Source organism: Apteryx mantelli, chromosome 2, assembly GCF_036417845.1.
Source record: "Apteryx mantelli isolate bAptMan1 chromosome 2, bAptMan1.hap1, whole genome shotgun sequence".
NCBI lineage: Eukaryota > Metazoa > Chordata > Aves > Apterygiformes > Apterygidae > Apteryx > Apteryx mantelli.
This window is the reverse complement of record NC_089979.1, coordinates 21,847,927-21,875,545: the sequence shown is the minus strand read 5'-3', so window position 1 is coordinate 21,875,545 and position 27,619 is coordinate 21,847,927. Positions and strand designations below refer to the sequence as shown.

Here is a 27,619-nt window from a genome sequence, read left to right as displayed (position 1 = left end):
TAAATGCCTTTATCATTTAAGATAAACATGAGAGAGGACAGTATTATTGTGATGCAGACGACACTTTTCTCTGGAGTCAGTAGAACAGTTTACTTGTGCTATCAGTTTTGACTACCAGGTCATTTGGGGGAGTACTCCTTTTCTTGTTTTTGTACTGTAATTAAAGAAACCCTGCTCTGTTGCGGTTGCTGTTGTGTCCTTGGGGAGATTTTTCACTAGCATGCTTTGCACTTCCTCTATTTTATTTCATTGCATGACACGCACAGGCAGAGGAACTTATTTTGATAATTATTCCTGAATGCTAGAAATTTTTGCATGTTGCACTTTAAACTTTTGCTGTATGCTTCATTTTTATAGTATGTGGCTTGTGCCCTATGATTCCAGCATTCAGTTTTCTTGGAGAATTTGCATGGAGTTGATTTTTCTTTAGAAGATGCATTAAAAAAATGGTAACAGACATAGTATCTAAGCTTTTTCCTCATCTACTTCGAACCATGATCTGCAGGCCTCCCCACCTCCTTGACAAAATGATGCGCATTACCTAAAAATACATCTGAGCAGAAACTTATCTTCAGATCTCATTTCTTGCATTTGTCTGCATAACAAAAAGACTGTTTGAGGGTTTGGGGGGGGGGGGAATTGCCTTTTTATACCATATGTTGTCTTTGCTCACACTGCTCACAGGAAGGAGATGCACACAATACATAAACTAAATATACTTTTTATTAGCAAGGCTTTTAAAATACAGTCTTGCATTCAGCAGCTTAGCTGAACACAGACAAAAGCAGCAGAATTTGAATTACTTCATGCACCACTTAAGTAGAGGATCGGTGCAGCATCTGCGCAGGAACAACATACTTAACTTTCAGTTTAACTTGCAACAGTTTCAGCTGACTTCCCCTCTTTCCCCACATCAGGAAGCCACTGCCTTTTTTTGGAAAGGCTAACAAGATCTTTTCCTTTTCACTGTTGAAGTTTTTCTGCTTCTGTCCACTCACAGTTGTATCCTTACTCCCCACCTTCTCTCAGAATGAACTGGTGATGGTAGGACTGGCCTCTCCCATCTCATCGCACTAATTCCCATACTCTGAAAATGAGCTGCTTGTCAGTCTCAGCTTCCTCTTTTTCATCAACTTCCTCCAACGCTCTAAACTCATTTCAGTAACCTGCATTCCTGAGTGTGCCCGAGAGGCCCTATTCCACATTTACTATCCAACATCAGTTCATAACCGACACACTAGCTGAAGCGTTTGCTACAGGCTTAACTCCCAAACCTCCACCCCGTGCTCCAGCTCTACTATGATCCATCCATTTTTTTTCAGATGATTTCTCAGTCCTCATGATTACCATGTCTTTTTCTTAGCTCCCTCACACAACTAGCCCTTCTCTTGGTCTATCCTATTTCATGAATCTATCCACTGTCACCTTTGGCCAAATCTGTGTGTTGGAGTCACACATTTACTAATTCTGACTGCATTCTAGTTGATCTCCTCAGAATCTAAGGCAAAGATGGCAAAACCTGCCTTCCATCTTCCCTGCCACTCCTCACTTCTCCTCTTTTACAATTTTTTATGACCACCATCACCGCATTGCAGTGCAGTAAGTCTGATTTGCACAGCATTTTCATATCCCCCCCAAATAACAACTTTGGCACCTGCTTTAGTAATCCACATGCACCATTCCGCTCCTGCTTTGGCTATTAGGATCCATCTCAAGCATTAGCTACAGCACCAGACCCATTCAAAACACTGAGCAAGTTTTTCATTTTTCCTTCACTACAGCTCTCCGAATCCCTCTTTGTCACCATCCAGGCTTCCCCCCCCACCCTCTGCCGTAGAGTGTTGCTACAAACTGTAATAATTAACTTCTAAGTGAAACTGCTTTAATTTTATTCCTGTTGCCTTTCATCTCAGTCATCAGTTTTCACACAAGAAAATAAAACAAGCTTAGCATGCAAGCCTTGGTCAAGTTTATCGTCTAATCAAAGCTGAGGTTTTGCTCACAAGTTGCTTGTAGCTCAGAAGGAAGATACAGTTCAGCTGATAGAGGATGTTCTCTAAAAGTTATGTTTACAGTGCTCTCATCTGGAACAGGGTATATGACCCACATAAACTTCAGCAGAAGCAGAAATACTGAGCCATGAAACATGAAAGTTGTGTTTACACAGTATCTCAAACTCCAGGCAGTGCATCTCAGAATATCTTGCATCCATACATATAAACCTTTAGCTCATTTAAACTGGAATTCCACAACCAGAATACTAGATCTGCAGAAAAATGGGCAAAACCAATGCTGACTTTCCAAATTTTCCAGATAGGTATAAGATAGCAGGATCAGTTCTTGAACAGGAATACCTCAGTGTTCATACAGAAGCTAGTCCTGGTTCCAAGCTTACAAAAAATAAACTATTCCCCTCTCTTCAATGTATTCAATGTATTCTCCAGAACTATGCCAATTCTATTCAATATCCTTGTCTCTAGCTTTAGATTTATGGACCATTATTTTTCTTTATATACCTAGTTAAAAAAAAAAAGAACCTAAAGATACCAAGATTACAGCATATTTTGGGAATAGATAAAAAAAACTAGTTTATTTTCTTTATGTTGGCATATAAATCTGTAGAGGGTGTCTAAGAACATGAAGCTGAATTTTAGCTTACTGAAAGCAGTGTAGGTTGATACCTACCCATCATCAGTGATCTCACAATACAGAGATGGAGGGGAAAAAAAATGCAAGTTATATGAACTTAGCCTCTGGAACTAGTTGTTTCAGAAGTATAGGAAAGCTAAGAGTATGAAGTATTTTCTTCCTTGTTTTGCTGATTACTAATGATCATTGGGTTACAGGAGTTGGACTTAGTATGGCCTATATTAAGTACAAAATTATCACTGCTAGAAAATCATCTAGCATGTGAACAAGCTTAATGTAAAGGTTAATAAACTGAAAAGCCCCAGAGCAGAAATGTTGCATAGCATCTGCACACACAAAGCCATTGTTAAGAAAGTGCTGAGCCTTACTACATTTATGAAATTATACCAAAACACTTGTTTTTTGCCATAATCCTTAATTTTGTGTCTTACACCAAATTCATCCTTGGTCTACTTCCTCGTATAATTCAGTCTTCAAAAAGTAGCTAGAATCAAACCCCTTAAATGTACCATATTCCCCAAAAGACAGTGTTGTCTTATTCAGAAAAAGATCTGTTTATAATTCAATATCCTAACTTCAACTTTGTATCCCTAGTATCACCAAAGCCTTCCTTTCTCTGTCAGAGGACATTTCAGTTCCCAGTGTTTCTGCTAAGTAATAGCAGGTATTATAGCTATTTAAAGCAAAACATATGCTCTCTTCCAGGTTGTGGGAGGGGAAAAAAAAAAAAAAAGCAAAAAACTCATACCAGTTGAAGTACTGTGCTTCAATCTTGCTCTCACCTTAAAAAATAATCCAAAATGATGACAGAACAACTTACTTGTAAGGCTCTAAAGAATTATGTAAATGAAAATGTAAGAGTATAAACCTTTTAGCATTTTTGTTCCATAACTGTTTCAGAATGAAACTATTACTGTACAGAAGATAATACAATCCAGTAATCAGCAGCCTTTAAGGCACACCTGTGCTTCCTCTCGCACAGTGGAGCAATGGTTCTGAGCCAGGACTGTTACAGCACAGATGCCATTGCTACGTCAATGAACCAATTTTGTTTCTCAGAAGTGGAAAATACAGTATTGTACCAAACCAGCAAAGTCTCATCTCTCAGCACGCCACCTTACTAATCCAGTTATACTGCTTCTGGAGCAAACGCAATTACTACTAATGCATGGGCCCGTGTTACACTTCAATGTAACTTAATAGCTTTAAAGCTTTATAAGCTTTAATAGCTTATAAAAAAATGGCAACACATTAGACTGACAAATCCAGCACAGAGGAAGAATCTAAAGTTACAGTATGTGGATCTTGACAGAACAGGAGACCCCAAACTCAGCCTAGAAACACTGCAGTGATTCATTTCAGCACCTACAGGCCGTATTGCTCAGATTCTTGGCTGCTTTCCTCCCAGCACTCCTCATTGGTCATCACCTGTTTGAGATCAGTGAGGACTGACGAGAAGTTGCTAAATCCTACCCTCTTTCTCTCTCCAAAGCAGTTTGCCTGAAAGCAAGCTTTCATGAAGTAAATCCCTTTTCTTTCCTTCAACTGGCTTAACAGCCCTTCATGCAAATCAAGCCTACTTCAAAGTTTGGTTCTTAATTTAATTTTCCCCAACTTTGGACAAACACTCTAGGTTTCTGAGTCTAGCCTTCTTTTTCACAGCTCCTGAGCTGCTAGAGAAAGAAGCTACAGCCTACAGGATTAGTGCTTTTAATTATGCAGCCATCACCCTACAAAATTCATTGTTAAATTAAAAAACAAACAAACAAACAAAAAACACCTAAGCAGGCCAGAAGAAAAATATAGTATGCTACATCAGCTCCCTAAGTATTGAAGACTAGGGACCTAAGACTACAGGGTGTCCTTCAGCACCCCTTACTCAAAGTTTAGGCACTGTTTTGGTGCTAACTCTTTCCATATATTCTCCAGCAAGCCCAGATTTCCAGCTCAGGGCAATGCATCTCCTAAGAGACAAAACAAGTTATTGTTCTCGACTTGCTATTGTCACAGATTTCTTTGTAGATTTAGCCTATGATGCATTACCTGCAGAAAGGATTTCTGCATTTACTCATTAGGGTAAAATCTTAGCCACTGTTTTGTTCAAAATGTTTTAAGGAGAAGTCAGTCACCTACTGGAATCCAAAATAAGCTCCGTACTGTCTATTACTGCGCAGTTAGGTGCCGCCTTTAAAAAGCGCCTGTTGTTAAGTAACCCCACACTAGACAGATTGTTAGGGAGATCCATCTACAACAAAGCTCAGTCACAGTTCAACACAGCTGGAGACTAATTAAAATAACCTTAGCAAGAATTTAGTTAGGAGACAGATTCAACATTAAGAACAAGAACCAAAACCAACTATAAAAGATATTTTTCCACTACTTTGTTATAAAATACACACTATGGTTAACATACTATTACAACTTCTAGAAATCCAAATAAAATTCCTTTAAAATTATATTCTTCCTGCCTGTGTATCAGTAGTAGAGCTTAAGTAGCAAGCACTGTTTTTGAATGTGAAATACTTAACAACTGATTTATAGCGAGATCTTTCTCACTGAAAGATGGGCTGAAGGAAGCAGTTTCCCTTTAGAGAACGAATATAACCTAAAGGAAATTCAAAATGATATTTTTTGAAACCTGAGAAATAAACTATTTCCAAAAACAACTATTCAGTGCCAGCATCTAATACATAATAAATGCAATAACTATTATATAATGCTTTAGGTAAAGCTATCCTAAAGAAACTGAATTAAAATATTAATTTAAAAAATTTTTTTGCTCTCAAAATACCTAAGATGACAGAAAAAGAAAAACCCTCAGAAAGTAAAGGTGAGAAACCCACAAGTCAGAAAATCCAGCTGCAACTTCAGAGCTAGCAATTCCTAGAAGAAAAAGGACAATTTTTCAGTACAACTTCACTTAAAAAGATATATTTTTATACTGGAAGCTTAACGAATACTGGGAAGATTGCTCTGTCCAACTAACTGATCCCACATCAGAATTTTATCTCACAAACATACTGGCAAGAATGGTAAAAGGAAAAGAAAAAACAAAAAACCACACAGTTAAACCTCAAGGTGCAGTAATGCTGCAATAGAAGAACCACTATAACAACCAGGACAAAGAATCTCTGCTACACATTTGTCATCACAATGCAGTAAGGAGCTGCAGCAGCTGCGGATGGAGGTGTGGTTGTTTTGAGCTTTGCTTTTTTTTTTTTTCTTTTGAAAGCAAGTGTTTAAGTAAATTTCTTCCTTTGTTTTGATGGTTTTTAAAAGTTTGACATGACACATGAAAATGCTATAACACTGCAATGGCATGTTGTGTTCAGACATTTACACTGACACAAAAAAGAAGCAGTTTAATCTCAGTGCACATGTATTCCCAATATAGTAACTGCAATGAAGTTTTATGATCATATGTAACACCAATTCTCAATTAAAATTATTACGTATCACAGGTTTAAGTTAGATTTATATATACACACAGTTTCTGCTAAAAAAAGCAAATTATTTTCTTCATAACTGAGTTGAGATGGTGTAAGTCTAGAGTTCAGCATAATTAAGACCATCTCAAATATCACTAAGTATAAAAAATTAACATCTTAACTATTATTGACAATGCATGGTTGAATTCAAATGATGTGGGCAATGCAGAAATTAATATAGAAATTGCCTCATTTATGTTTATCTTTATGCAATTAAGTTGGCTCTAAACTAAAATTTATTTATTAGAAGTAATTTTATCATTTCATCCTTGACAAAGAAATGAAGGCTTTGGACTGCCACTGAAAATGATGTCATTTTAACCCTTTAGCTTTTCACCTCTAACTTCTATGTCCAAAGTCTGAGTAACTTACTGATACGTGTAAAGGCCTGTAGTAGGCACTGAGAAAAGACATTTATAGCATAAAGGTATCTCTACAAATTATGAAAGTTAGACAGCTGGGATACCAGCATGCACTAGCAGTTTCACAAAGTCTAAACCTAAGCCTAATTTCCTTTTTATAGTCTGCTCAAGTTCTAATACAGAGATTTTAATCATGCAAATACAATACCTTAATCTAACATGACATTTTTCAACACAAAAAAAAAAACCAAACAAATAATTTAATTGGATAACATCTATTCCATCACACTGGACCCGAAATAAATGTTTGGTAATGAATCAATGAAAACCAAGCACTCATCCACGGAGAGTTCTAAAAGATAATCGAACCATTTTCTAACTAGCTGTTGCTTGCCTCACTACAGTGAATAATCCTAGAGCGTGTTTAGATAAATACACTATGCTCAAATCCAGCAAATGAATTCCAGATCTTACCTTACAGAGCAGTAATGTGAAACTTAACTTGTACCTATCTCTGAACTTGAGATTAAGTTTTTGTCTTATCACAAGCCATAAAAGATTTTATAGGAACTATGTTGTTGTTTTAAGCTGGTTGTGAGATTCAATCCTCTTTCATAATGTTTCAAAAACTGCAGACTAAACTAGTTTTAATGTTATGCTGCTCTAGAAAAAAGGAGAAATAACCAATGATTGGTCAAATGGAAGATGAGAATATCTATCGTTCATCAGTCAAGTGATCTCCTTCAGTCTTCCTGAACTACAAGCTGAGAAAACTGCTTACATGCTTTTTCTGTACTTGTCTTTCCAACTTTTTTTTCAGTAGAACATTAGATATTCAGTCTATTGACACTTTAATAAGAGCACTTACATCAGCACTTTATTGTTTATGTTAATCAGTATTCTCAGAATGTACATATCACTGTAGGGGAACACATCTCAGGTTATAGTCTCTCTGCACTTACCCAACTCTAGGCATACCATTGAAAAAAACATTAATGGATTGTCAAATCATGCATTAAAGGGGAATGCTTATTCTTTTATTCCAATTCTCAGGTAGGATAATTTATAACTGTTGAGCAATATGCCTCTCCTTACAGAAATCCTCCTTATAGTAAAGACCATTTTACTAAGTGCTCAAAAGTATTACTGTATTACTATGGCAAATAAATAAAATCCTTGTTTCAAACAGAAGGCTCCAAACTTGCTTTCGGACCAAGAATCATTTTATACTACGAGAGCTTTCTGCTTTTAGAAGTTAGCTGAATTTCAGGATAAGAATATTTTGTGGAATATGACACTAAAATGTAAAGTCGCTCTGGCAGGCATTGTTTTTCCCAGAGGAATTCTGCTCTTTTAGCTGAGCAAGAGATGACAGGCAGGTCAATATAAGTTAGTCTCATTTTCTGTTTATCTGGAAGCTATTCCAGTTGAGTAGAGATCAGTTAATAGCAGACCAATTGTTGTATTTTGAAAAGATGAAGCACTGTAGTAACAGCATCCTTTACCAAGCAATACAAGTGCAGGTTACTTGTATACAACAAAAATGTGACTGCTAATGACTTTCGTTGTGAGGTTTGTTAGACTACATCTGTAATTCCATAAGTGACAGTTTCTAATATCTCCCTTATGGTACCCCATCACCTCCTCCATCCCTGCTTTCCATCAGTTCATGTTTCTTCTTTTGTCTTATTGCCAAACATCGTGTAATGCCCAATGCGCCTCCCTTTAAAAATCGTACAAAATTGTCTCCAACCAGAGGACCTAAAGCAAAGAGGTTAGCTTCTTTAGTGCACTCATAAGTATACGGATCAATCTCAATGGGATTCCCCTTGCATGTGATTGGCTGATTTGAGTGATGCCCTATGCCATGTCCTTGGTCTTTCAGAAAGAAAAGATTTGGGTGAGAGCCTATCAGAACTAAGGCTACAGAAAACTTCAAAATCTTCTTCAGTCCAGAGGCACTCTGAAGAACACATTTCATTTCAGGCTTGAAGGAAAGTACATTGTGTTCAGGGAAACTAGTGTAAGCAGAATGTAGATTGGAATCTACAGTATGTGACTGAGTACACATCATATGATAGACTTTGTGGTATTCAGGATAAAGTGTTTTAGGTAACTGTTTGAAAATTAGACTTGTATCAGTAACTCTTCTACGAAACACATGGATTACTGGGATGTTGTTGTTGTAGGCACACAGTACTGCATCAGCTGCTGTAAGTCCAGCACCCACAATTAATACAGGGTCTGTTTTCCCACGTAATTTGCCTTTGCTTATAGCAGCTCCAAAGTCAGACATGGAATGAAGCACAAAAGGAAAGTCTTCTCCCTCAACTTGTAGTCGGCCAGGAGAATCAAAGGTTCCAGTTGCAAGAGCCACATTCTCAGCAAAGAGGCAGAATGGCACATGAGAACCATCTGTTGCTCTCTGATAACCTCTGACTTCCCAGTTTCTCTTGATCAGTGATTTCTGTCCATCTTCCATTTCCATTTGTAAATGCTGTGTTGAAATATTTTCATTTAGTTGACTTTCATCTTCATCATCCGTTCCTCGATAAAGTCTGGATACTGATGTTATGTAAATATTGTCTCTGAAATTCTTTTGGAGGCCCATGACTTTAACGTAGTGTTTATAATAACAAGCTATTTCCTCTGGCATTACTCGGTCACTCTTTATATTTCTAAAACAAAATTGAAAGGTTCCAGTTAATATTTAGACTGTACTGCTAGTTTGAACATCATACTTGACAAACTACATGACAGTCAAATTTCAGAGGGTTGATCCTGCTCAGTGTAACTAACATGGAGTTCAGTATCTTCAAACTCATTCAAGTTGTTTTATTTGCTCTCTTGATTCCTGATGTACAAGACAAGATTTACAATGCTAAGACAGAAAAACTTTAAAGTGCTAAATTAACAAGCAAAAGAAGCATAACAATATTCTGCAGTACCACAGCAGGACAACACTTCTATACAGAAGGGTTTTACAAAGCCTGTTTAACCTCATTACAGTCAACAATACAATACTAGCAAAAACTGTACTCAGTGAGAATATCCTTACTTAGGATAAAGTAATTAAATAGCATAGTAACTCTTAAGTGCCAACTTTGAAACTCTAAGTTTGCTATATTACTTGCTAAGTACAATAAAGAATACTTTACTCAGATATCCCTTGAGTACAGCTAAATTCAGTAGGTATCAAATTAAGTAGTTCCATATCACAGAACTTTAAGTCCCGCAGGAATTAAAAAAGCAAATATTATACAGAATTGTAAAGTGAATATATAAATAGGATTTTGATGTTTGAATATCTAATTAAAAAAAACATATTCTTTCACTGGGATCCTGATATTACATCTATGTCTTTCTTATTATGTTTGCTGCCTTATCATTTATTTAAAAAAATTAAGCTGAAAACAAAGTTATTTTCAGCAATTGCATTAATTTTGCAGCTGCTTCTTTTAAAGTGAATTCCAGGAGGAAGCCAAAAGAAACATTAGTACTGAACATCAGGGTTCTCACTGAATTATGTTTAAAAGCTATTTACCAGAGGTCAGGCTACTCACAGATTAACAAGATAATAGTATATGCAATTGTAAATGTTCAGGTTATTACTCTGAAAACCCTGTGAGATATTTATTGAGGAGGATGATCATGACCTTTATAAGGAAATTTATGAAACTGTATTTTACATGACTACAAGTTTTCAAGTACAATCAGTACTTTTAAATATGCTTGTTTAACTGTAGTAAAACAGGTCAGCATGTTTGTTTTTAGTATTGTTGAAATTTAAAATATACACAAATTAGCTTCAGATAATAAGAAGCTTATAGGATTTAAGTTAATAAGGAGGCAAGATTACCGTGGTTATCTAAGAAAGCAATCAAAGAACAAAAGGTACAGTTTCTTTACTGCAAGTGTTGTCCTAAAACAAGCAACAGCCTACTCTTAGAGACATACCCAAATTTAATTCTATTCCTTTAATTCTTACCACAGATAGCAGAAGAACAATTTCCTTTAATTTTGCTAGAACAAAGTTAGGAACATTCAGATTTTAGAAGAAGCTTACCTAGAGTGCCCAAGTTTATGTGTTACCACATAGGCCTTTGTAAACTGATTGTATACCTGAAATTTGAGTGAGCTCATACACGATAGCAATTTTATAATTTCTAACTTTATAGTCTCTGAGTTTGTACAAGATAGTAATTTCTTCTCTCTAAAATTTGTTCAGGGAACTTACTACAAGAAAGTAACATTGGGAAACACTGAATTATTCTCTTAAAATTAAAATCCATATATAAAATCATTTTTAGATGCTGCAGCGTTTGTCTATAAAGCAAATGCTGAAATATACTGACTTCCTGAATTAAATATATATACATATAAAAAGCTAGCATGCATAGCAACTTAAGTAAACATTCAATTTGAAAGAGGAACTTAGAGTAGTTCTGCAGATCTTAAATTCCTCCCTCAATCTTCCTTCAACACTGATCAAAACTGTTTATAGTAACAGCACTTCTTTGTGCTGTTCAACACAGTGCTTTGTGCAACTTCGACAGCTGCTTGTAAGCATGGTATTGCTTTATGTATGCTTTCGATGCATTTAAAATACATTATTCTGGCCAACCATTGTCCGTTTTCTTCCACCAGAGTACACAGAGGAGAAACATTTCCAGTGTCATCAGGCAATTTATTAAACAAAGCAAGATGCATTCCTGTAAACAATGAGGCTGTTTTCCAGTTCTTAAAATAATGATATCTGGATTCTCATAGCAACTACATATTTTTCAAATATGCTAAGTGATATTTTTACCTGCGTTTGTTGGCTGCCCACTCTTTAAATGTGAGTCCAGGCAATTCCATCCAGTCTCCAAAACTGATTGTTAACATAGAGCCTTCCATAGACTACAGTGGAAAACAAGATGTATAACCAGATAAATTTCAAATGGATATATGTAGAACATGTAAAAATTGTTCTCAATGTACTCAGAGCAATAAAATACTAGAATATAACAATATGTGAATATTATATGAAGTGCTGAGGAAATAAGTTTTCATTAAAATAGTATCTAACTATAATATAACTACATGATCTAATAAAGTTACTGGAGAAAAGCAGAAGGTGGAGAGAGAACAAGAGAAAAGGAAAATAAAAGCAAGTTATTGAAAACTCCAAACAGATGTAAGAAAAGGGTGAAACCAATGGGATATGAACACTATGATTCAAGACAGTTTAACAGCACCTGGAAATAATGCAAAGATAGAAGAAAAAGTCACAGAAAATACACTTCATTATAACTCATTAAATTTAAACTAACGGAGGAAAAAACACGCAAGACAGCAGTTATATTCACAAATCCCAATATTAAGGGCAATTTTTCCCTTCCTCTTTTGCATCTCCAACATATTTGTGCTTTGGTAAGCTGAACAGTCGGAACTGCAACAGCCATTAGTATCTAAACAACCAACCTTAGATAGCAAGAAACACCCCAAACTACAGAATTATAAAGTTATCCTGTAAGTGACATGAAGAATTTACTCACGTGCCAAGCCCCACCAGGTGGTCCTTTACCAAGCACGATATGGGGAATATAATGATGTTGTTCTAGCTTCCAGTGCAAAATCGGTGGGTAGTCATACCCAAAGTCAGCATTGGGATGAAGCAATGTATCAAAAAGCACTGCAACTGGATTCGAAGAGCGTCCTTCAAGGCCTTCAGACAAGTACTCGAGATCCTAAAGCATGAAAGAAAGTTCTTCATGTTCATGCAACTTTTACTACCTATGATATCATTCTGATGTATAGAAGTTGAACTTCAACAAAAAGCAGAGAATTAGTTTAAGCTGAAGTTTAAGTACAGATAAATATTTAATGCAGAGATGCAGTCAAAATGTTTTTTTAGAAATAACTCATGATTCAGTATTTCTACAACAATGCAATGACAAATATTTGAAGAGAATATAGAAGCCACGAGGCCAAGTTTTGCTGACAAAAGATAATTTAGCCTCCCAAATTGGGAAAAAGCTCGGGGGGATAGGGGAGCGGAAGAACATGAAGCGTCTGTAGCCAAAAACTAAGGCAACTTATTCTCCTGCCAAAAAATAAGCCTTGAGACTTAAGGTCAACATCCTATGCAAACAGCGTGGTATTAAAACAAACAAACACACACAGCCCAATGACTCTTACTTTTCCACTACAAATACACATGCATGCTTCTAGTCCAAACAAACTACAGTTCACACAGACAATACAGTTAACAGTAGCATTGTCAGTAATCAATCAGGAGTAGAGTGGGGCGAGTAGAAAATAGCAACATGGCAAACAAATGGAGAAGTGGGGAGAAAAATAACGCAGAGGAGAAAAACAGTGGAGGAGATTTAACTATTCAAACTGGACAGAAAAATCAGATGAATACAAGGATAACGAACAGCACAAGAGCCATTGTGACCACAACACAAATAGTGAAGGATGTATACTGTTCAGAAAAGAAAAATGGATTCATCTCTAAGGTTACTGAAAATTGAGTCCTAGGAAGAACTGTATTATTTAAGAATATTTTAAACTTGAAGTATGTGTACTTCAAGTACTTTAGTAGCACGTATTCCTCAGTCCTTATGATAGCGCTCAAACATTCCAGCATGTGAAAGTCGAAATCCCTTTATCAGCTACTCACTGAAAGACCAAGTGCTGCTTTAGACAGTTTTGGCAAGTAATAAGGACATGACAAAGGGCAGACTGTAAAAAAACAGCCTTTGTCAAGTGACAGTGAGTTGATTCCATTTAAATTAACAGAAGAACAAAATAACTTATTAATTTATTAGAAATATGACTAGATAAGTGCACTAGTTCTCCATGACGCAATACGCATCATTTGGGGGATAAACAATTCTTAAAATGCATCGCTTTTCACCTGAAATATATAAATTTGTTAACAGCTATTGAGGAAGGTATATACTGGCCTTTATTTTACAGGTAAGAAAAATGAAGTCAAGAGCCAACTGCTTGAGACCACGCAGTTACTGAGCTTAATTCTTTGTGGGTTAAGAAAGTTAAGCCCTTTCTATGTTCGACACTTCTTTTATGTAAATTGCAAAAGCATTTTAAACAGGATCATAGAAGAAATCCTACTGTTTTACAACCTATTTTGTAGAAGGAAAAGATCTGGATAAGATGGTAACAAAAGCTTACTTGATCAACAATAGAAAGATGTCGAGCTTCTTCTAATTTAGTATGCAGAACGGGGTTCGGATGTATAGCTTCAGGAGACAAATATGGCCTGTATCCAGACAGCAGGTAAGAAAGACAAATTCCTGAAGGTCCATTTCCTGTTAAAGAAGGAAGTCAATAAAAATGTAAGTAAGCTAAAGTTTATATGTCACCAAATAAGCAGCAAGAAAATTATACATTAGTAGTATAGCGTGGTACCGTCCTTATTCAAAGAAGCTTATAATCTTTGCAGTAAAATAAAGTCTACCACTAGGAAGTTCCTCCAGACAAACTCAGTAGAATCTTTTCCAGGTAACAAGAAATTAGTTAAAAAGTACAGGTACAAACATAATATTTAAACCAATCTTTTAAATAATTATTTTTTGTTTACACTACCAATGAAATGCAACACACGGAAACAAAGTCATATGTATGACTGTTTATGACATTTATGACTGTTTACATCATGGAATAAAATTCGTATTAAAAAATTCATAGTTTAGTATGCCAAATTCACTATTGTTGTATGAAAAGTACCCAGTGGATAAAATTTAGTCTACCTGTCAATCACTGATATCTGAATAGTTTTACCATCTTACAACTTTGTGTTCTCACTTACACTGTAAGTACTGTAAAATACAGAATAGAAAGACAACCAGGAGCATATGCTATTTAAGTCTGACCACAAGACAAGAGGAAGAAATAAACAGACAAACAGAAACAAAGCTGAAGACAGTGCAAGTCAGAATGAGAAGCTATAGACCCAGCACAACAGACACGTAAAAGCTGAGTGAGGACAAATACATACAGTAGATTAAGTGCTAAAGTACAAGAAACTCATTTAAGACCATGTTCATCATTAAGCATAACAGCAACAATATCAAACATCTTTCTATATCCTTATTTGTTTTATAACATTTTATAATTTATTTATATGAATTATTGCAATTTTAATATGCTATTTTCCAAATGTCCCAAATAGATGGGACAAAAATATTACCATAAGATAACACAAATATCAGGTAAATATTTCTATTCCTTTGACTAGTACTAAAAAAAGTAGGGGATCATATTTATAACAAGCAAATTCTCAAGGTATTCAAGTAATGTTCATATTGCAAAGTCAAATAGCAGAAGTGAGAGAAAGCTAAGTCAAAAAAAGTACATGCTATAATACATAATGTAAACGTGTGACTAAGTACTGTTGCTTCTATAGCTCCCCTTCCTCACTGACTGAATGAAAAGCACAGTGTTCTCCTAATGAGACACTATTCAATATTTTGTCTTTGTTTTCCATCTAAAGTGGCACACATTTACTACGTTATTCAAGTTCTGGCTAAAAATGAAATCACTAGTTTCGTCATGGCTTTTACATAGCCCTCATTGTTAGGATGTTAGCTCTCACTTGCTGCCCTTTCAACCCTCCATTTGATCTCAGTGGTCACCCTTCATTCACTGTCCCCCATAATCTTCCCACACATGATTTCCATCAGTAGTTACCAACCTTACTTCTCCAATGCCTGTGTCCTCCTCTCCCTTTCCCGATTTCCCAGGCCCTGAGTTCCCCCTCAGTTTGCCTAGTCCCTATTTCTTATTCCGGTCCTGCCATTCATTCCCACTCTCTCGCACACTGACCTCTTTCCTCCCCCACCGAGCTGCACTCACTGTGGTCCCAAGCAGCAGTATCTCTCCTACAGTGGTGCACGTGGAGACTGGCCACAGGCAGGCGCTCCAGAAAGTCACATGGGCTTACTACAGATGACCTGAGACTGCCAAATTGTAAGAAGTCTTCAATAAGCACATTTTTCCAAAGGCCTAGAACCTGAGCAGTTACATGGGACTGCACAGTGAGTCTCTTAAAGACTCTCATCAAATACATAGTTTTTGCACCAATATATGGAGGCAAAGGCAAAAGCATTAAAGTGCTTGACAGAAAACTGTATAGTGTAAGGACCGTTAAGTACTGGAAAAAGACTGCCTAGGGAAACTGTGGATTTCCAACACTGAGATCTTAAAGTTAGAACAAAAACCTGTAAGGAATGGTTTAAATATTTGTGACCCTGCCGATATACTTCCCAGACCACTTCCATCCCCATTTTGCCATTTACAAAGAAAAACACCATAAAGAGTCTTTCAGACAGTGAAAACTCTTCCTTACTCCGAAACTGTTCTACCCTCCCACAAACAGATGTCAGCACGAGATAGCAGGTAACACTTCAATTTAAAGCTCAGGATGGATGCAAGCCCCTCTTAACATCTACTTGCCATGTCAGAAAGATGGATGTGAGAGAGAACTGTAACAATACATTGAAGCCACCTATAATAAAATCAGATGAAATTGAAAACACTCTCATTGTAGCTACAGTTCAAGAGCATTCCCGTGATTGAGTTAAATATTTAACTACTTTTGGGAGAATTATATTTTGTGCATAATAAAGAAATTTTGTTTTGTTTTACAAATGTGTAACTATTTTTTGTTTTTTGGGTTTTTTTTCCATATTGTGGTATAATGGAACCTGTGAGGAAGTCTGCAAAAAAGGGAGAAAAGGGAAAAAAACATATACCAGCACACAAGAATCCTGTGCTAAGGATTATTCCCACTGGATAAGCCTAAAAAGAACCAACTGGAAAACAAAAGCTGCCAACACAAAGGCTAGCAAGGATCAGGACGGTTTTAAGGTGAATTACCGAGTTCCCTAGCTACTCCCCTAGGACTACCCAGAGAGCTGGGTCAAACCCAGTCCCTGTTCTTCCAGCAGGCCCAGTCCAGGGAAAAGAAATTCCCTCATAGAAATGCTCTCAAGAACACGCAGAATGAAAGTTCTGCTGCAAGGTCTGTAATAAATTTTACTATGATTCACTCACAAAATCCTTGGGGGGGGGGGGAATTAAATGAGAAATTTAAACCTGAAGAGTTTGCTCTTTATTCACACACAATACTTCCCATAATGTTTCTCATCATGACCGAGAGATTAGATACTACTATTATAGAAATTTTAGATTTGTAATCAATATATTCCCAAACTCCACAGCCCTATTTAAGAAGCAGTTAGCATTTTGTTTGAGTAGTGGAAGAAGATTCTGATCAACAGTAACCTACAGCAGAATTACCTTTGCATTATGCGCCTAAATTTAAAGCAAATAACCAAAGACTTGTTATTTGGATGAAAATTTAAGACCATATTGTGTTTACCCAGTAATGATCAAAACTAGTGCAGGAGATGAAAACGTTTAGCACAGAACATCCTCTAGATTTAGAACTCCCGCACGAAATTTTCCATTTCCAACTCATCCAAATAGAATTTGTTTCTTCACAATTTCATGGGGGAAAACAGATACAGCAGCACAGTACAGATGTTACTTAAGATTATCACAAGTAACACAGTACTTTATGCAGAACAATCTATCCGAGTAAGAATAAAAGCATCAATTAGACATCATACAGAAAAAAAAATGGAATGGTGAAGCAAAAGGAAGGGCAATATAAATTAATGTTCAACCCTGAAGTCAGTTGCTTACACATATGTGTCATTTTTCTCCAATTATTAAAATGGTGCCACGAGAAGGTAGCACTGGGAAACTAAAAGAAGAACATTTTAACATAATGAAGTACAGGAAATTGCGGATCACTGAGATACTCCAAATATAAAAGAATAGCATGGAGGAGATCAAAACAGTAGTATGGGGGGTAAGGTGGGGAGAGAAGCTACTTTTGTGTTCTTCTATAGTATTATATAATTTTAGGTCCTTTCTAAGGCTCCTTCAGACAGCCATGAATTAGAGATAATAGGCTGTCAATGGAGAAAATCAACTTGAGAATTTTTTCTAATATATCTGAGAAAAAACATTCAGACAATTTGGATAACGTATTTGTTTTGCACTGGAGATAGTCAAGGCAGTTGTGGTTGGTGTGAGCACACAAAAAGAAGTTGTAGACAAAGTAAGTATTGAGCACAGGTATTTGCATAATGTATATTTACAAAATTAAACAGTGAAAAATGAGTCATTAACCATATGGCAAACCTATACCAAGGTTGACAAAATGCCAGGAAACTGTTGCTGTTTAACTACGATGCAGAATTCACCAAGTGATTCATGTCTGTCACATCCACATTAATGTATTACATGAGCACTATTTTAAGCTATCACTGAATAGAGCTTTGAGAACAGGCACTGCACAAACACCACTATTTCAAAGTAGCGTAGGTTTACTGTGAACATATTACATGAAAACCTCTTTCTCTGGAATCTCTGCTTGCTTGCTGTTGGTTTGCTGTAGCCCCAGTAGCTTTGGACCTGAAAGCCTCCTTTACTCAAGGCCTTTCCTTCACCCCTTCATCAAGCCACAGCAATAAGGAGTTGGCGACCTGCTGTCGCTGAAAAATCTTGGCCAAATACAAACCATCCTGGCACTCTCAGCGAACGCTATCCACCTAAGGAGCCTGTTCCTTCTGCTATCCTGTCATTTGGCAAGATTTTACAAAACAAGCCTTTAACTATTTAATCAAGACTACAGTTTATTAATATGAACTGGCTGATTTGACATGGATTCGTTTTGGTATAGACGAACAATATTCAGATGTTAGCAGTGGATGCAACAGAAAGAAAAAGGCAATTAATGAGTAAGTTTAGCATCTAACCAGTATACAACACACATTTTACTGTATGCTTTCAACTGTCCCAACTGACCACACAAATTTCTACCAGTGCAGCATCAACAACTTCTGTGCGACCTGATGTAGACATAACAGTATCATGCAAATCAAGTCCTGTATGGTCAACGCTACAATCAAAACAGTTCTTCTGTTTAGACTCATTATTTGCTGCCAAAGGCAGTTCAACTTCATCAAACCACAACTTTAATTCAAATACACTTCAACTGCAAGTCTTTTAACATAATTTAATGGTACTACTGTTAACCATAAGAACTGTATCAATCTAATAAAGTTATTTGCTATGTAGGTAGTTATTTAATTATAAATGCCTTTGTACAGCAGGTCTGTAAAGGCAATGACAGTGCCAGAGAATTAAAAAATAATAATATTAATAAAAAAAACACAATAGGAAAAAACCTCACCTATTATTACTACAGGCAGAGTGAGAAGAGGGTCCCCAGGCAGAACAGTTTCTTCTATTAAAGGCATTCTTTTAATCTTGCTCCCAAGGCTGTCACCAAAATACCGGGCAAAGGAATTCAAAAGCTGTCCTTCAGTTTCAGGGCTACCGTAGCTTCTAATAAAGAAGGAAAGAGGGCATAAAAACAAAATGAAACAGTAGCATTATGATGAAAACAGCCCCTTCAAAAATAAAGTTGCTTTTGATGCTTTACTTTAAAAGCTACGGAATTTGCAAAAACAAGGGCAAAACAGATATTCCTCATCCAATATACAGAATTTTACTATTCAGTACAGCTTTTCTAACAGTAGTTAAAAGAAAAACCAAAAAACTATTTCCTCAAGAAAGCCTCCAGAAGGATAACAAATGGACAGATGGCTCCACGGAGATGCAGGTTCCTCTAATTTCAGTGTATACAAAGCCAACAAAGTATAACCAACAACAAATATTATTTTGATCAACAACACACAGCGGAATTTGTTTCTCCCTGTCCTTATCAAAACAGGACAGATACACTGCCTGGCCAATTAATAACATTAAGACCAGCCAAAGGCTGACTGAGCAGCTAAGATGCAACAGCAGCCTTTCACATACCTTTCTACCTGCTGAGCACCACAGGGACTTTACAGTCAGGAACTTCTGGTCCAGTAGAAGAAAGGCAGCCTAAGCTGGCAGCGGTGGGAAGATGGAGAAGAGTTTGATCCCTACAAAAGCTAGACATAACCTATTTTATCACTGTTAAGCGTCTACAGAAGAAATTGTCATCCATCAGTCAGGTCAGCTATTGCACAACAGACTGTTTTCACAGTCAGTAGGCTACGTAGATTCGTTAGCCTTCTCTGAAGCCTTTCCAGGTCATTAAAGAAGCACACGCTTTATCTGTATAGCTAAAAAGGCAACATCAAATTAAAAAAAAAAAAATCTGTCCTTGGCACTTTTTTTTAGTAAGTCTTTGAAATAAAGAGTTAATAATAACTTTTTAAATAAAAATGCCCCAGTCACCTGATGTAAACATTTTTTGCTTTAAAAACAGAGTACACTTATTTATTTCCTAAGAATCTGCATACCTTAAAGCTATTCTAATATTTAAAAAATTGTTTTCTATGTGGGACCAAAAAGCATAAGACTCATCCAGTTCCCATGGCCTTCAAGAAGCACTGTACACTGCCTAAACTCCCACAATACTCATGGTTCTACTACAAACTGCAAAAACCAAAACAAACAAAAAACCTTTCCTCAATGGGTAAGTTGAAAGTAAAAATAGAGACACAGCTGTACGGTAACAACACCACTGGCACACGCTGTAACACAATCCTACCGGGATCGTTATTCCTTCATTAAAAAAGTTGGGAAGCTCTTCTTAGGTTTTATTTATTTCAGAAAGCACATACTTCATTTTTATTGTAGTGCAGGAAATACAGAAATAAAATTTGCAAATTACACCCTTACTGATTGACTGAATTACAGCAGCACGTTAACTCTTCATGATAATGGAAATGCATAAAATATGAACAGCAAGAGCTTGATGACGGTCAGCAGATAGCAGAGATCGGATATCTAATTAGCATACTGCTTTTTTCCACCTCTTTTTGCAGGTTTGTACAGGTAGACTATATTGTCTTCCAACTTCTGCTCAAAGTTAACTACAGTAATATTATTCTATGTCTTGCTAAAGACAGGTTCAAAGAGAGTGCACATGCTTTAGTGCAGTTTTAATATACTGTTCTCTGCTAGACGGCAGTAAAAAAAAAAACAACACCCTTCTTTTATGGGGTAGGTGTACAGGCTACAAAAGAATCTTGAACAATAAAAACACTGCTGCTCTTCAGCTTTAATAGCGTGCGACCACCTACAGAACTGGTATAGCACAGAATCTGAATTTTGCAGAGCAACGTCCACCTACCACATGCAGTTTCCCAGCGACTGTGCACATGAAGCAGATGAAACGCCGGCGTCTGTAGCATGTTCTTATTTTCTAAGAACATCATACTAAAACCCAGAAAGATCTTAAATTGGGGGCCGCTACTGCCACCATCTTTCTATCCTTAGAACAAATACTGAATTGAAAGTCAGTAAGTAGCAGAACTTTTTATATTAAAACAAACAAAAAAACTCCCCCAAAACCCCCCACACTCGGTGGACAGCTTCGCAGTGGTAAAGATGTGGTAAAATATATATGGCTCCAGTCCTACAGAAATGCAAGTGCGCACAAAGATGAGTCAGTCCCAAAGCGAATCCTTAGTTTACCTTAAGCTGGTCCTACCAAGCAAACCCCAGAACTGCGTTCTGTCAAACAACTGTATCCTAAACCTGATCACCATTTTTGTGTTTTAATGCTTCAGTTAATTATTTTTAACTGGCGCGAAAAAAAAAACAGTAAGAGGAAAAAAGTATAGCACATACGTAAATGATCCCTTTGAAAGCAAAGAATACTTCTTTCATCACACCTCTCAATCTACGGCGGCTTATTTAGACAAGAGATAAAAGCTTTTTTCAGTACGTAGTTCTGAAACATCCTGGAAGAATTTTTTGCATACTTTTCAACAACAACAAAAAAAAGAAACTGACTCCCCACTGGGTAGTTAACAGAAAACTCATTATATAAAGGAACGCTGCTCCTTTCAATTCGGGCTGAAGTTTGCACTTCGGAGAGAGCAAATTTAACATCGCCGGATTTTTTTTTTTTAAACGCCAACTGAAAATATTTATGGCACCGGCCGGGGAAGCCCGGACGCTGCAACATCACGCACCCCGAGGCGAAACGCGGCAGCAACGCCGGCCCCCTCGGCCGCCCCAGAGACCGCGGCAGCAAGCGGACGCCGCCGGCAGCCGCTCGCCGCGCTCCGGCGCGGTCCCGGGCGCCCGCCGCGCCCTCACCTGCCGCCCGAGCGGGCCCCACGCGCGCCCCTCCGCCAGCGCGGCCGGGCGGCGGCACGGCGCAGCCGGCACCGCGCCGCCCGGCCGCCCCCGCCGCAGCCCCGCGCCGCCAACCGCCGCGCCGCCCGCGGAGGCCGCGGCGCCCCGCTCGCGGCCCCCCGCCGCCCCGCGCGGGCTCCGGGCCGCACGCAGCGCCACTGCCGGCGCCTCCGCGCCGCCTCACCTGAGCGGAGCGGCCGGCGAGCAGCGGCAGCACCACACGGGCATCGGCGGGCTGGCGGCGCCGGCGGGGCCCTGCGGAGCGGCTGCGGGGGGGCGTCGCGCCGCGGCTCCCGCGCCTCCTCCCGCCGCCGCCGCCACACTGGGGCCCGCGCGGCCGCGTCCCTCCTCCCCGCTCACATGCGGCAGCGGGTCACACGCGGGAGGAGGAGCCGCCGCCAGCACCGGCAGCGCGGGCGCCGCTGCCTCCGCCCAGCCCCGCTGCGTCGCGTCGCGTCGCGCCGCGGCGGCCGCACCGAGCCCGCGCCCCTCCGGCGGGCGGCGGCGGCGGCGGCGCCTCCTCCTGGCGGGAGGGGCGGCGGGGACGGGCCCGGCCTGGCGGAGGGAGGTGCCGCCCCTGCGGCGCGGCGCGGCGCGACCCTCCTTCCGCCGGGCCGCAGCGGGGCGAGAGGGCTGGTCCCGGCGCCTGCTCCGCGGCAGCCTCCCCCGCCCCTCGCGGGCCGCCCTGCCGCCGCCGCCGGGCGCGGGCAGGGGCGCGGGCAGGGGCAGGGCCGCACCTGCGGGCCGCCGCCGCCTCGCCGCCCGCCCCGCCGGGCCCTGTCCGCGCTTCGGCCTGCGCGGGAGCCGGCGGCCGCAGGGAGGGGGCGGCGGGCCGCAGCCCCCGGAGGCCGCCGCCCCTCGCCCGTGTCCGGGGCTGTGGCAGGGCCGCGGCTCGGCCCGTTTGGGAGGGAGCCAGCGGGGCAGGTACTGAAAGAAAAGGAAACCACTCCTGAACTTGCTTTTTTTTTTTTTTTTGGAAAGCAGGATCCCATGATATCCTCAGATCTAATTTCTAACCCCCCTGGGCATTTTATTATTTACGGCATAGGATTGTGTGAGGTCCTGACATGGCTCCATTTTGGAAACTGTGGGGAAAAAAAGATAGGTTTTTGCAGTTCATAAGGAGTTTTTTGAATGATAGACCAGAGACAGGCAGAGTGTTCAGTGAAGGAAGCTCTTCACTGTTACCCAAGTGAATTACAACAGAGTAATCATCCAACCTTTCCTACACGAGTGTATTTCTTACTGGGGCGCAATCATGTTTCATGTGTACAATCCACATAACTGGAAATCCACGGGACAGAAAGCAAGCTAGATTAAAAGGTTTCTAGGTACCATTTGACTAGTACCCACTTTTTTAGGAATTATACTTTATATGAGATTTTGATTATGAATACTTTGCAGGTGTGCATATTTCAGAGAAATCGTTTCTCAGCCTTTTCTTGGTTGCAGAAGGGTGAGGCTGAAGGGCCCCTCCAGAGATGGTCCAGGCCAGCCCCACTCAAGGCAGGGTCAGCTACAACAGCTGGGGCCATCGCTGAGGGCCGTGTCCAGCTGAGTTTTGGAGATCTCCAAGGATGGAGATGCCACGACCTCTCTGGACAACCTGTTCCAGTGTTCAACCACCATCACAGTAAAGTGTTTTTTCTTATGTTTAAACAGAAATTACTGTGTTCTAATTTGTGCCCACTGATTCTTGTCATATCACTTGATACCACTAAGAGTCTGACTCAGTCGCCCTTACTCCCCCCCCTTCAGGTATTTATACATATAGGTAAGATCCCTTCAAGCCTCTCAAGGCTGAACAACCCCAGCTCTCTCAACCTCTCCTCGTAATGGTCCATCTGCTGTGTGAGACACCCACGTCTTACAATGGCTTTGTCTCACCTAGCCACAGCAACCATTTCCTTCCCTACACAACCGCTAACATTTTAAAAGGATTTATATTTGTCATTCTGTTCATTTCTATTAACAGATTCAGGCAGTTATTGGATGCTAGGTATAGTCCAAATCTTTACATTTTAAATCATGCTAATCAGTTAGCTAATTTAAAGCTTCTCTATTTCACTAACACTCATTATGTTATTTTAGGTAATAAAATTGTGCATTTTTTCAAGATTGTTTTTTAAATTCAATTGAATTTAAAAGATTTTTCTTCCTAAAATATTCAATAAATCTAAATCAGTAAATCTCAGCCAATAATGTATGATGTTGGAAAATACGTGAAAATCAGAAAAGAAACTTTGACCACCAAAATTTGTAACATAATCTTCCTCTTGATCAACCAATTGATAACTAAGTATCTTTAGTACCTGCTTGATAGGGTAGAATTCCTGAAAATCCTGTAGACAAATGAGATAGATAGAAACATCAGAGTAGGGGACTGTTGTCTCAAGCCATGACACAAAGCATGGAAGAGGGGTCCTTGGCTTCATCCTGTATAGTAGAACCAGCATGGTCAGTGAGTAACTGAAGAAAAATAATAAATGTGTGCTGAATACAACCTGCACATTTTAATGCAGCATGGAAAACAAAGAATGTGACTGCAACATCTTGGTAAAATTCCTGGGTCTTTCCACTATATATGAGATTAAAGCGCAAACTGAGTAGGAGTTTGACCTGCAAAGCTTCAAATGTCACTACAGAAGTATGATCAACTCTGTCCTGATGAATAATGCAGTATCTCAGAACTGGAGCTTGCCCAGAACAGATTTCTCAGTGATAACAGCTTGTTCCCTGTAGCATTCAATAGCTCTGAAAGAGGCATGAACTTCAAGGCCTAGTAAGCTACAGTATACTAAGTTATGAGGTGAGAAACCAGAAAGTCTGCCGCAAGCCTGTGGGACTCAGCACAGAGCACCAAGTGCTGAAGAAAGGCTAAAGGAGATTAGGAAGGCTTGAGGTCATTCGCTCATACTGTTAAGCAAGATGGCAACTAGGAAATCTAGTTGTAAAACAACTTTCTGCCAGGCCAAGGAAAAAGAATGATAAAAACAGGGGAATTTTAATCAAGAATTTCTGCTGCAGATATATCAGATCCTGCAGAAAGGTCAAGATACTAGCCAAGAGAAACAAAGACAAGACACCCAAGAGACACAAGAGACAGATTTAGAAGAACAGGTCTGTCGTGTTGAGAAGTTCCTGGGATCTTCTCATTATCTGTTGAATAAAAGTCTTTAAAATGCTTTTTGAGAACAGGCTTAAAGGAGCAGGTCTGCCATGTCCATAAGTTCCTGTGATCTTCTCATTACCTGTTGAAAAGAAGTCTTTTAAATGGTTCCTTTCAGAAGTTTCAAAGTGGTAATAAGAGTACTTGCTGAGAGAATAAAGATGCAGCAATTTCTGTACCAAAGAATGAACTTAACAATATAGAAGGATTGACAGGAGGGTCTTTAGTGACTTCTTCCACTTCAGAGAGATTTATCTGAATATCTCAAAAGGGGTCTATGTAGTGTTCTGGGATTGTAGGATACGAGAAGAATTCTGATGATGCAAGGTCAAAAATCCCAGCCAGTGGTAAACTATATAGATGTTACAACATCATTAACACATGGAAGGAACTGATATTTCTCAACACTGCACTGGACTGCTTTTGACAGATGGATAAAATCAGATTGAGAGAGACAGAGATTATGACATGACTAAGGGTAAAGGCATAAATGAGGTCTGGAAAAGGGTGCACATGGAAAAGATGAACCACCTGGAGTCTGCTGATGGTGTCAGTCTTCTAGACACACCTGACCCTCTATGGGAGCAGTTAATTTTTCACTCTGCGTATTAGTGAAACAAGTCAACCTGTCTTTTGCAAGGCAGGGGAAGAGAATTCTGAGTAAACTGCTGGTTGCAAGGTAATGGGGGAGAGGGAATTCATGCTACCAAAATTTAGGAGGACCACAAGGAGTGATTCTGACCTTCTCATTGCTGCTTGATGGTATAGGGAGGTTAGGAACACCAGTTTCCTAAGGCATTTAAAGGTATGAATACTGGCATGAAAATCTAGTACAGATACCCATAAAAACCTGTTAAAATAGAAGAATGTTCAGATTACAAATACCTAGAGAGCAGAATGAATAAAAATGCAGAGAAAGCACTTAAAGGTGAAGATAATTCCAGGTTTTCTAATTACAGATGGTACAACTTTGTCAGTCTCCATTCGTGCAAAACCTCAAGGTGGCTGCAGCCTGGTTCTCATGGCCCCAAGGTCTGGGGGAGCTGGTGGCCAGTCCTGGCGTGGTCTGAGGAGGAGTGAGGCCACTCCAGACTCGCAACCAGAGACTGCCTTAATGACCACAAAAAGATGGATATTCTTTATCATCTCTGAATTTTCAAAGGGTTCTGCTTTTTTTTTTTTTTTTTTTTTTTTTTTTGCCACAGTGGGAAGAAATACACCTCAAATATGCTTCGAAGATAGTATTTTAGGGAGAGAGAATAGCTAGTTGGGATCTAGTTACCATTAAATGAGACTGGGAAGGGGCTACGTGCCAGAAAGGAGTATGTAAAGTAGCAAGTAGCTTACAGACTCTGGGAACTGTGGAATTCAACAGTTCAAACAAATGCGTGGAAGTAAACACGTTTCAAGGCATAAACAAACTTGATGACATACCCTTGAATAAGGCAAAAGGCGCATATTCAAAATTCCCGTAGGTTTGTTTGCAAGAATGAGTATGATTGTGTAGGAAGATTTGGGCAAAGACATATCCTATAGCACATACTAGACCTACCTATTCTGTGAAATTAAATTAATTAAACAGTTGCCTGAGGCAACTGTTTCAGCAGTAGAAATAGTGAACCTTTTGGACAGTTTGCATTTCACTTTGGATTTGTGAACTGCTCTATGTATAAATTTATAAGCATATAAAATTGTCTACAGTAAAGGTAATACAAGTAAGAATAAGTACCTAAGAAAGGGAAGATTGTGTTCTGCTGTATCTTTAGTAGATGCATACATTTAACTAGCTACAATCTGTTGTGAATATGAAGTTTTATATAGAGAATTTTCTGTTTCTGAGCAAAATTGTTGCCTCCTCTCTAATTATAATATGTATAATGTAGATAAGATATGCAAATGCTATTTCAGAAATATAATTAGTCTGGAAGTTCTGTTTCCTTTTGCAGCTACATTTCTCTAGTGTGACCTTTGAAGGATCCTTCAACACTATCTGCATGAGTAAAAATAACATAAGCATTTAACATTTATGAAAAATATGCTTGGAAAGTATGTGAAAGTTATATTAAATTGCTCTACAGAAAAACATTGTCAGTTTATAATATTGTATGTCTACTTTATTTATTTGACCAGGGCAACTGCATATTCTAAATCTAAGAAATAATATATTATCGGTTCACACAAATCTCTCTGCTCTTACAAGTATCACCTTTGTTTTGTCTTCTATATTTATGTAAGTTATTATGCCTAGATATATTTAATTTATGTTTTTAATAATTCGACTGTCAAACTAGGCCTAGTTGGCTACAAAAGAAGAAATATCACAGAAATATTATAGAAAATATTCAATATATGGATTATTCTACTAATGCAAGTATGGCATTGCTGTCCGTGCAGCCAGCCAGCCTTGAATCCTTCCTGGATGTAGCTGTAACTTTCACCACCTTTGGTAATAAGCAGAAGATACTTACTGCTTGCTTTCTGTTTGTAAGAAAAAATTAGGCTCATGTCAGGGTTTACATACACAGACAAACATCTGTCCTTCCAATTCTAGGTTATTTTTGTATTATGATAAGGAAAAATTAACAATGACAAAACATTCTGCATAGAGACATGAATTATTCAAAAACATTCTGTATCTGATCTGAAATACAAAATGTTGCAGTGCAAGAGCAGATCCCAAAACAACAGAGCAGCGTGAAAGTGATTGTGACTGTTAT

General features: G+C 38.8%; 1 protein-coding gene across 4 annotated transcripts; it reads right to left on the bottom strand.

Moving 5' to 3' along the window:
• Positions 1-7,349: 7,349 nt before the first annotated feature.
• On the bottom strand, positions 7,350-22,035 carry OSGIN2 (oxidative stress induced growth inhibitor family member 2). 4 transcript variants are annotated; one of them, XM_067290268.1, is made up of 7 exons: positions 21,918-21,985; positions 19,412-19,485; positions 18,780-18,934; positions 13,685-13,821; positions 12,040-12,231; positions 11,310-11,401; positions 7,350-9,177 (listed from the first exon to the last, which is right to left on the bottom strand). In XM_067290268.1, the coding sequence occupies exons 3-7, from the start codon at positions 18,844-18,846 to the stop codon at positions 8,124-8,126; spliced, it is 1,542 nt and encodes a 513-aa protein (XP_067146369.1). In that variant the 5' UTR covers positions 18,847-18,934; positions 19,412-19,485; positions 21,918-21,985; the 3' UTR covers positions 7,350-8,123. The 4 variants fall into 4 exon arrangements, with proteins under 4 accessions (XP_067146369.1, XP_013812418.1, XP_067146367.1 ...); XM_013956964.2 differs by lacking the exon at positions 21,918-21,985 and adding an exon at positions 20,721-20,963; XM_067290266.1 differs by lacking the exon at positions 19,412-19,485 and having other exon boundaries at positions 21,918-22,035.
• Between the last annotated feature and the right edge of the window lie 5,584 nt (positions 22,036-27,619).